This window comes from Rhincodon typus, chromosome 13 (assembly GCF_021869965.1).
Source record: "Rhincodon typus isolate 14 chromosome 13, sRhiTyp1.1, whole genome shotgun sequence".
NCBI lineage: Eukaryota > Metazoa > Chordata > Chondrichthyes > Orectolobiformes > Rhincodontidae > Rhincodon > Rhincodon typus.
This window is the reverse complement of record NC_063344.1, coordinates 30,074,020-30,085,794: the sequence shown is the minus strand read 5'-3', so window position 1 is coordinate 30,085,794 and position 11,775 is coordinate 30,074,020. Positions and strand designations below refer to the sequence as shown.

Here is an 11,775-nt window from a genome sequence, read left to right as displayed (position 1 = left end):
GCAGCAAGCAGATCTGATAGGGAATTTCATCAGCTTTGTCCTTGGATTTCTTAAAATATCTAGCTGCTGTGTTTCATTGGCTTAAATATATATAATTTTTTTAACTAAGGATATTTTGAATATTACTAAAGCTGCCAAAAAAAGAGTCAGAAATAGCTGAAATAGCACCAGTATCTTGAATGGAATATTGCTGCTGGGAGTGGCACTTGCCTTTGTGTGTTTGAGAAGATTCTACAGGAGCAGCTGTAGATTTGGAGCTGAACACTGTGAGATGCTTCTCTGTCTAAGGGAAGAAGAGATGTCACTTCAAGAACTCACACAGCGACTGGTCAATGTTATCACTCATGTTGGTAAGCACCATTATTTAAATTATTTAATTGTATTTAGACCTGTGTGAGGGATTCTTATTGAACAAGCAGATCAGTACATTCGAAGAATTCAGTTCAAATCTAATATGTATGATATGACAGTTGCGTATTTGTATTTGAACAAAACTGAAAATTATACAATTTGTGGAAAAATATTGAGGTATTTGTTGGGAAGATATGCTTAGAAAAGCATTAATAATGAGCCAATTTGGTATCACAAAAAAACCCACATTTGCTGGGCTAGTAATTTGTGGCTAATCATTAAAATACTCTCCTCGGTCCGAGCATCTTTGTTCTAATTCAGAAAAAGAAATGTGAACACAGTTAGTATATAATAAGTGGCAGATGTTGTGAAATCCTTATTTTGTTGCCAGTGAACAGTATTGACAGAACAAATTGCTTTGATTTTCATGACTACTGTATGCTCACTCAACAATCCCTGTCTGAGGGACCACAAAGAAAGGCTAGGTGAAAGATAAGTGTTGCACAGGTGCAAATTACTGAGGTTATAGTATAATGTCTGTGTTGTGGGGAAAGATTAGATAGCTGATTGACTTGGGAGCTCATTATGTTATTGGGTTAAAAGGGAAACATGCCAGGTTGCTGGATAAATGATTTATTTTTCTCTTCCTGTATTGAGCACTTAAGCACAAGCACAAGTGAAGTAAAACATTGAATATCAGTAGATGTATTCTGTGTTGTTTCTTGCTCAGGTTTCCTTTGTCACTCAAGTGATGCTAATTTTTTTGCATCAAGTGCTACAGATCACAATGTCTTGTATTTTGTATATTCATCAGAGTTTAGATGTCAAATAATTTATTTTGATATTCTTTTTAAAACACCAGTACAAAAGAATAATTCAAGAATAATTAACCTGATTTTCCTCTAATATATTTGTTCAATTTGTTAGTTAAATTCCTTCTCTTTTGCAACAACAGTATAAAGAGAACAATGAATAGTAGATAATAATCAGGAGGCAGTTATCTCATTAAGGAATTCAGATGATGTCATAAATCATGAGAGAGTAATTTTTAAATGTCCTTTGAACTTTAAGATTAGAATATGGTCATGAAAATGTTCAATGCTATCCATCACAATTTATAATATTTCTCTTTGGTCACAAATCAGAACAAAAATATCAATGAAATTTGCTATGCTTTAAATGCACACATTGTTTAGTTGTCCCTAAGACTAGCCAGAGGAAACTGATTAGCAATATTATAGCCATTTTAATCTCTGGGTTATAATCTGTCTGAATTGTTTTGTAAACAACAAATTGTGGTGTTCTCCATATTTATGATGTGAAAACCATGCAAAAAAATTCATCCTTCTGGTCAATCTCATGTCCTGTATGTGGGGTGTAGAGAATTTACCAAAAAGTACCATATTTACCAAACATTAAATCATCCAATAGTAGGTAACCTGTAAATCCATAGAATTATGCAGGCCTGACTCACCTGTTTTATTCACAAATGTTAGCCTCATCAAATGTTTTGTCTGTAACCTGTGTGATTGGCTTTGAGGCTTTTTCGGTATTAAGAATTGATACTGTATAATATTTGAAGAAATTGATTGGATATTCAAGTTACAAGGTTGCTGTTCTGTTTTGCAGTCACAAAACAATTGATTTCAGTGTAAGTGACTTTTTTTTAAAAAACAATAGTTTCATGAATTTCTTGGCAAGAGTTGAATAATGACAGCACAGAACAAAATGACTGTATGATACAACATTTTAAAAAACAGTCATGGTTGTATCTACAGCAGCCACTGTCATTCAGTGTTAGCACTTTCACCTCTGAGTGAGGCAAATGCAGGTTCATGTCCCATTTCAGAGAGTTGAGCACCTCCTTCAAGCTGTAACTTAAATTCAATACCAAGAGTGCACTGCGCTGTCAAAATACTGGGCAGAATTTAATTCTCCATTTGGGTTTTGTGCTGGGGTGATAAGGCACTTAATCACATGGGAGGGCAGTGTTTAATTATCCCTTGTCTTGCCTCCACTCCAGTTAAGGCCCGTAGGCAGCCTTCTTGCCCAGCTGCCATTTGCAGCTTTTATGTAGACAGTTACTACTTGAGTAGGGGCCTCATGCCACCACACTGCTAGCGGCAGGCAGGTGTACAACAAGCATATCTGTGTGGGGTTCCTTGCAGGTTCCTAGGATCCACATTCAAATGCATTCAGTCCTTTGATTTGAGGGACCTGGCTCTGGGGAGATGAATGCATGCTAAAAGACTCCACCTGCCGAAACTTGCTGCTGAGCCTCATCTCCACCATCTCCATACAGTAGTCCATGTTTTTTCCACCTGTGGCACCATTCACCTCTGGCCTGGGATCCAATACTGGGCCTCGGGCAGATGTTTGACCAATTGCAGCTACTGGTTCCCCACCCCCTACCCCCGGTGGTAATCTCATTCAGTTGAACTGGCAGCGTCTGCTGGCAACTCTAGGTGGGTGGCACTTTTGTCATTAGGATCTTGAACTTGGGGAAGGCCTGCCATTGGTCAGTGCACTGGCTCACCGACACTTACTTTAGCAAACCTTTCTAAAATGATGCAGAGCTCCCATCAGCTGGAGTGCTGATGGATGAGATGCCTATTGTCTCCAATAAATCAAACCCACTATATTTCAGTTGAGATGATGAATTAAGTATAGGTGGATGCAAAACCCCTGTAGTACTATTCGAAGAAGAGCCTGGTTAATATTTTTCTCTCCATTAATAACACTTAAACAGATGACCAGATCACAGTTTTCATTCAATATTCAATAGCTGCGAAATGCTTTTGGATGCCCTGAGACCATGAGATGGGTGATATAAATGCATACCTTTTTATTATAATTGAAAGGTCATTATGTAACAAATCACTGATATAAAAATGATAATGGAATGACCAAGAAGACTGCAAGTTTCAAATAATATCATACTACTTTCGACCGAGCAAACTACAATAATACAAAATCGGACATTAACTGCAATTTTTATTCAGTATGTTTTAAAAGAAATAAAGAATAATTTATCCCATGGGTAGGAGAAACATTTATTCATGTTTACATTTTATGGTTACCTGACCAGGAGTGTTGAATATATTCATCTGGATCAAATTCAAAATTTACAGGAATTTATTTGGTAACCTGATTTGAATGTAAGGCTTGGGAAAAGGACTATTGATAAGTTTTTGTAATATATTCAGAAATGGGAAGGAGTTTGCAAGGTCTGATTAATTCAGAACTGCCTTACTTTTGCAAGTTGATACATTATCCTGAAAAGTTTTTTGTTTTCTTTTATCAAAATGTCTGCTGATTTAAGTATATCCATTATACAAAAATTTCCAGGATCAATATTATTTTCTGTATGTTGTACTTCTAATTGATGCATTCCAGCAGGATTTTAAAGTCTTACTGAGCTGTACCATATAGCATCATATATAGTCTTCTGATGTAAAGATCAGGGTTTTGTTAGGAAACATAAATATACAAATCATTAGTACAAATTCTAGCATGGAATCTTACAATTGGAATCTAGCAATTGGAATGATGTGGGCTGTGGTGAGATTTGTGGCAGAGCCATGTGAGAAGCCCACAGTGGCAAGTTGCCTATTACTGCTTGTTAACAACCAAATGAAGAGCAATGTTACTTCATTAACATGCAGTTTAACAACGATGTCATGGCAGCCATCTTTGAAATGCTCAAAAAAGGTCATTTGAATCTTACAGATAGATGCAAATTTGGGCAAGTTTCTGCCTACAGATCGTTTCAGAAATCCTCAACCATCTTGCATAGTGAATACTTGAATTCCACTCTACGAAGATACCATTTGGTAAAGTGGGTTGGGGGAAAACAAACTTTACATTGGAAAGTGCATGTATAATTGCAGAAACTGTAACAACTTTCAGTTTTAATACTACAATTGCAATCTTAACTAAAACAGATTCAAAAACAACTTTTAGCAACTAAGAATACAAGAAGACAACAAAACTTGTGCAGTACAAGAGATTAAAATCTTAATGATCATTCAAGTCAAGAAAATAATCAAGTTGAAGTGCCTGAAATAAGCCCATACAACATAATTCACCTGTATGTTATTTTTACCAGAAAAATTTTAAGCTAACAGTTTCATTTGATAGATCAGAAAGCTGGTAAATATGCAAAATGCAATTTCCATTGGACTGCAAATCAAATGAAGAACAAGGTAATATATTTTACAATATGGAAAGAACATCCGATCATAGCTGTATATATAGCACGATAGATGAGAAATAAATACATTTCAGAACCTTATAACAGCTTTTGATCAGTATGTTACTTGAAAAACACTTTGAAGATTGGCAAGATTATGCTTCAATAGCAGACACCAGCTCCCAGGAAAGTCTGTCAATAGTTCATACAGGTGTTAATAAAGTTATCTGAGACATATAACAATGGAAACTTACAACAAGAGTTTGTGACCAGCGGTGCGCCACAAGAATTGGTATTGGGTCCACTGCTTTTTGTCATTTTATGTAAATGATTTGGATGTGAACATAGGAGGTATGGTTAGTAAACTTGCAGATGACACCAAAATTGGAGGTGTTGTGGATAGTGAAGAAGATCGCCTCAAAACACAATGGGATCTTGATCAGATGGGCCCATGGACTGAGAAGTGGCAGATGGAGTTTAATTTAGGTAAATGAGAGGTGCTGCATTTTTGGAAAAGCAAATCAAGGCAGGACTTGTACACTTAATAGTAAGGACCTGGGGAGTGTTGCTGAACAAAGAGACCTTGGTGTGCAGGTTCATAGATACTTGAAAGTGGAGTCACAGGTAGTTAGGATAGTGAAGAAGGTGTTTGGTATGCTTACCTTTATTGGTCAGGGCATTGAGTATAGGAGTTGGGAGGTCATGTTACAGCTGTACAGGATATTGGTTCAGCCACTTTTAGAATACTGCATTCAATTCTGGTCTCCCTGCTATAGGAATTATGTTGTGAAACTTGAAAGGGTTCAGAAAAGATTTACAAGGATGTTGCCAGGGTTACAGAGCTTGAGCTTTAGGGAGAGGCTGAATAGGCTGGAGCTATTTTCCATAGAGTTTCAGAGGCTGTGGGGTGACCTTATAGAGGTTTATAAAATCATGAGCGGCATAGATAAGGGTGAATAGCCAAGGTCTTGTCCCCGGGGTAGCAGAGTCCGAAACTAGAGGGCATAGGTTCAAGGTGACAAGGGAAAGATTTAAAAGGGACGCAGGTGGCAACTTTATCACACCGAGGGTGGAGTGAACTGCCGGAGGAAGTCGTGAAGGCTGGTACAATTACAACATTTAAAAGGCATCTGGATGGGTATAGAGGAATATGGGCCAAATGTTGGCAAATGGGATTAGATTTGTCTAGGATATCTAGTCAGCATGGACGAGTTGAACCGAAGTTTGCATGCTGTACAGCTCTATGACTCTATAATTGAAGCTGCCCATCCCTAGTATTACCTTTGACAAGCTCCTTTTTACCCTCCCAAAGGCCTTTACATCCTGACAAGTGTGATGCCTAATTTCTATCTAGTACTTCAGCTGAGCTCAGTCATTTGTGAAACTTTAGCATTGAATGCAATAACTAGGTTAATGTCCCTATTTACAAAACTAAGAATCTCAAAGTTGTCTGAACAGTTATTTTAGGTACATAATTGATAGAGTTTGGAGACAAAGTTACCACAATTCCTTCAATCCCACATGCTGCTATCTTCAAATGCAAGTTATATGCGATTATTCAAATGTGTTTTGAAGGTTGATATATACATCTACTGCACTATCTTTATCCGCCCTCTCTGGGTGCCTGGAACGTGTTGCCAGCGGAGGTGGTAGAGGCAGGCATGATAGCATCATTTAAGATGTATCTAGACAGATACATGAATGGGCAGGGAACAGAGGGATACAGAACCTTGGAAAATAGGTGAATGTTTAGATGGAGGATCTGGATCGCCGCAGGCTTGGAGGGCCAAAGGGCCTGTTTCTGTGCTGTAATTTTCTTTGTTCTTTGTTCTTTGTTACTTCATCTAATAACTCAATCGGGGTAGATGGTGTGTGATTGTGAAATATGCTAATAAATAGTGTCATGCATACCTATCAGTAGGATTTCGTTAGCTTTAATTTTGAGAATGAAAGACTAAACCAGGAGTAATAGGTTTAAATAAAGCATATATTTTCATTGTGTGCTTTACTGGCAGGTGTACTTGTTGAGAAGCATTCTACATCTCTCTGGACTTCTGGAGTGATATATTTGCTTTTAAGACAGCTGGTCAATGATAGCAATAACAGTGTGGAGCTGGAGTAGCACAGCAGGCTAGGTAGCATCAGAGGAGCAGGAAAGCTGACGTTTTGGGTCAGGACCCTTCTTCAGAAATGGGGGAGTGGAAAGGGAGTTCAGAAATAAGGAGAGAGAGAGGAGGGGTGGGGCTGGGGAGGGTAGGTGGGATGGTGATAGGTGAGTGCAGGTAGGCAATGATGGGGATTGGTCAGCGAGGTGGGAGGAGCGGATAGCTGGGAGAGAAAATGGACAGGTTGTGTTGGGTCAAGAAGGCGGGGATGAGAGGGAGGGTTGGTCATGGGATGAGGCCGGGGGTGGGGAGATTTTGAAACTGGTAAAATCACATTGACACCATTGGGTTGTAGGCTCCCAAAGTGGAATACGAGGTGCTGCTCCTCCAGTTTCCGGGTGGTGTCATTGTGACACTGGAGGAGGCTGCACTGATGTTGCCTGGCCTGCTGTGTTCCTCGAGCTCCACACTGAGTTATCTCTGACTCCAGCATTGGCAGTTCTTACTATCTCTGGTCAATGATAGCAGTTGTTAATGTTCAACACAAATAAGCTTATGCAAAACATTTAAGAATGTAGATGTTGTCTAATTGCTAATTGGTTTGCTAAATAAAAAAATTTAGTCTTCAAAAAGAATAACCAAGAAACAAATGCCAACAGGTCATTTCACTAACTCTTCTCTGTTCCATATAAATAATCTTTGTTCTTTTTCTTTTTGTACAATTAAACTGACTGAGTGACTAAATCCCATTGCCCCTTTAGTGGGAATAAGACAAGAAGCAATAAATACCTCCCAGTGTCAACTTCAGTTTTTAACCCCAATACTGTTTTTAGAAATAAGAGAATATCTGGTTGTTTATCTTTGTCTGTGGGACCTTGCTGTTTGCAAATTGAATATATAGCAATACTTACCAGATGTCAACAATACTTAGTTGACTGGTAGAGATAGTAGGAAGTGCCGATGCTGGAGTCTCAGATAACAAGGTGTAGAGCTGGATGAACACAGCAGGCCAGGCAGCATCAGAGGAGCAGGAAAGTTGACATTTCGGGTCTGGATCTTTCTTCAGAAATTGGGGAGGGGAAGGGGATTCTGAAATAAATAGAGAGAGGGAGAGGCTGATGATGGAAGGTGGATAGAGGAGCAGATAGATGGAGAGAAGACGGACAGGTCAAGGAGGCGGTTATGGAGCCAGTAAAGGTGAGTGTAGGTAGGGAGATGTGACGGGGGTTGGTCAGTTGGGAGGGAGGGGCGGGTGGGTGGCAGAGAAGACGGACAGGTCAAGGAGGTGGGGATGAGGCTAGTAGGTAGGAAGTGGGGGTGGGGGTTGGTCATTGAGGTGGGAGGAGTGGATAGGTGGGAGAAAAGACAGACAGGTCAAGGAGGTGGGGACGAGCTGGGCTGGTCTTGGGCTGAGGTCGGGGGTGGGGAGATTTTGAAGCTTGTGAAGTCTACTTTGAGACCATTGGGCTGCAGGGTTCCCAATTGACTGGTAGGTGTGTTGTGATGTCTTGAAGATGACATAACTGCAAGATTTTTTTAGAATGAACAGCACCAAACTTCCACGTTCAGTGTGGCTCAACAAGAAATGAGGGGGAGAATTCTTAAAATCAGAGGCTTGTTGCAAAGTAGTATCGGATTACTTGGGGATTTAAAGCTGGGAAATAACCATATGGAAGTATATCCTAATGCTATACAGTAGGTAAATCTGGAATGTTATTTTAAATTAGACAAATGGACACATGATTGAACCAATAAAAGACAAGTTGAAAGATTGATATCCGGAAGCTTTTTTTCCACATATCATGTGATTAACACACATCATTCTCAGATGGAGTAGTGGAGGTAACATCTCCAGAATAATTTAAGAAACAATTAGAAGCAGCTGGGAGTAGCTGTCAGGTTATTCAGGATGTATGAAGTATAATGGAGCAAACTACCTTCAATCCTAACGAATTTTGTGATTAATGAATACAGTAATACAATCTAAAGGGAAAATACTGTTCCAAAGAGTTGCTGAATATATATTCAATGTAAAGTGTTTCATCACCCTTCTCTCTGTGAATTATATGGAAGTGACTTAAGACCACTTCTGGTTTATGAAGAGTTCGCTAGCCAATGGTAACAGAAAATATTTCTGTGACAAATAATAGGTCTGTCTGGTTTAAATCATTGCTAATTTTTGATTTTTTTTTTTTGAAAATTCATAGTTTGGCAGTACTGTAATCTGGGTAAAAGATCTTTGATTTCACAAAGGATTGTCTTATGGGCTAGTTACCCATCTTGACTATTATCACTTCAAATTGATGTCTGATGGAATGCTAACTTTATGAAAAACAATTCCAAAGAGTGATCTCCTTGCATTATATTTTGGAACAATTGTAGTAACTTGTGAGAATTAAGATTTTTCTGTAAAGATGAACTTCAATCAACTATTGGTAATGGACTAAAAGTCAGATATATGTATAAAATATCAGCATATTGGAACTTGTTGATTCAGGCAGTTTTTAAAAGTTGAAAAGAGCTTGGAACTTTAGGATCTTAGGAACCTTTCACAATATTTGTGCATGGTTAATCAAAAATAACACATTAATACCTGTTTACCAATATATTGAATCCTGCTGTGCAATTATAGTGAATTAAATGCTAAAGGAAACAGAACAAAACAAAGAAAATAATATGTACTTGTAACTTGTAAATTGCACGTTTTAAACGTTCTGGCTGCAAAATTCAGCTCTGTAGCATTGCTTGTATTAGCACTATGGAAGCCACAACGTCCATTACACTTTTTAACTCTGCCTCAATAGTCTTCAATAAACACCATCTTTGAACTGGTAGTGGTTGGCTGCTTGACATCCCTTTACAACCCAAATACATGCGGATAGCACTCTTACAGTGAGAGGTGTGTGCTGCTATTAGACACGTTGTGAAGGTGGCCTCAAACAAACTGTTTGATTGCCTCAGCCAGTTGGGATGACCATTCAGTACTCGAATGTGTTTACAGACTTGTGGTGACTGCCTGGGGAGGAGAAGGAAAAGGAGGCATCCACAGTCTTTTCATTCAAAGGGATTGTCCATTATCAGCTTCTCTCCAGTTCTCCTATCCTACTAAGATCTCATCCAAGATCGTTGCTAAACAATTCTCCATTTTCTATCCCTCAGCTATTGGACCACCACAGCAGCTTGGTGAAAATTCTGAAATAACAAACACCACAAAGCAATCATTCCATAACAACTTTATCTAATAACACTTCCAAATATTTTCTGTAAGATGGATTACTCACCCACTGCACTCCTGTATAGCTTGTCTTGTGGGCATCTTTGCTTGTCCTGATGCTCATGTGCAGTGCTGCTCCAGTGGCTGCAATATGACTATGGAAGGTTGCTGAAAAATACAGCACATCTAGATCTGGCCAGGACACTTTTAGCATGTCTAGACACTCTTGCCACAAATGCAACTGGAGCTGCCTGCCCAAAGTTCCAAAGTGAACTGGGAAAGGTACCCTCCACCCCAACTGTAGACTCTACACTGCACATAGACATAGTGGGAGGGAAAGGGAAAAAGGGAACTTTCTGAGGGAGCATAGGTGGCATGGATGAAACTTGATGGTAAATACATAATCACATTAGTAAACATCTGTTCACTTAGCAACTCTGTAAGCAACCATCATTGTCACTGTAGATATAAGAAGGAAGGTAGTGAGTCCAGCAGTCCTTTGCATCACAGTGTTCTAATTCTGTCTAAATAATAGCTATCCTTTCCGAACTTTACCATGATTGAATGAGGTGCATCGATGTTGTAACTGCCACTTTTATTAAACAACAGGAAAAGCATGAAAACATCAAATCATTAAGCTGCATTTGTAGTTCTATTACATAAGGGATGCTGGCCTCAGCAGCACCAAAATATTTACAGTCTGGGAAAGATGACTTCTTACAACTCAACTCCATTGAACAACGTTCACAAATCCTGCCTTTGCTGCTTTGGCCAACATTGCTGTAATGTAGGATGCCAAAAGTGTTGTTCCTTCTGAAGAAAGTCCTCCTTTTCCTACCCGGTATAATGCTCTAACAGCTGTCACAGATCCACGTTGTTCTCCACATAGCCTTTCTGTGTCCTCCAGTTTTGGGAGTAAAGAATCCAAGGATTGAGTCTTGTCCTGTGTCTGTACTGTACTGCAATTGACCCCAGACCTGCTTTGCATGGGAAGCTGATGTGGAGGAGACATCTTAAGGACCTCACTGGCCTCAATGGAAGATGATGTTTCCTTGAAGATATACTGAGCATCATAACACAGTGATCTCACTGCCAACTCTAAACAGAGTACAGTCCCACCATCCCTCTTCCATTTGCATGGCATTTTGTGACAACATCTGTATCTCTCCTGCATCTTTGCCACATGATGAGAGCACCCACGGCTGGGATCCTCACATTAGGAAGTGGCAACATATCTGCATAAGTTTGATGCTTGTCCTGGGCTTTCAGACACATTCCTCATTCATTACTGTGCACGCTGTTAGTGCAACAGATGCAGAAACAACAACAAAAACAACTCCTGTGCCTGGATCCACTGGGGCTGGTTCCGATGAGCCAATGTTGGCAATATCAGAAACTAAATAGTTCCTCGGCAATGTGATCATTCATCAGTCACAGCAGAGCCAAATAACATTTAAAAATTGTCCTCAAAATACAGGGACATGAAGCCTCCAACAAGAAGGCCATTGGGATGTCTTTTAATGAGCCTTGCACATCATTGCCCTGAATCAGATGCAACTCCACATTATCCAATAAAGGCAGCATTGAATATAGGATAATGGTATCGACATTTTATAGTCCTAGGTGTGAAGTCAGCAGTGATGTGGAATCTTGACGGGGGTGATGATTGCAGATTTTGGGACTAAGGTGAATCTTCAGAACTTATCTGATATTACTTGTGCTTCACAGCTCTTAGTAGGATCAACTCATAATATTGAATTATATGATAATGATTGCTTAAAGTCAAGATTTCCAGTTAAGAGAGTTGGTAGATGCATGAAGAGTTTTGTGATAACAGATGTCATAAACCTGTGATAACAAGGTGTAGAGCTGGATGAACACAGCAGGCCAAGTAGCATCAGAGGAGCAGGAAG

The 11,775-nt window shown here is 39.3% G+C and overlaps 1 protein-coding gene across 1 annotated transcript in view; it reads left to right on the top strand.

Annotated features, from left to right (window-relative positions):
- Positions 1–211: 211 nt before the first annotated feature.
- The window catches only part of mcf2l2 (MCF.2 cell line derived transforming sequence-like 2), a 314,201-nt gene continuing 302,637 nt past the window's right edge, over positions 212–11,775 (top strand). The window contains exon 1 of the mRNA XM_048604308.1: positions 212–350. Coding sequence (XP_048460265.1) covers positions 272–350 — 79 coding nt within the window. The 5' untranslated portion in view covers positions 212–271. The remainder of the gene's footprint in view (positions 351–11,775) is intronic.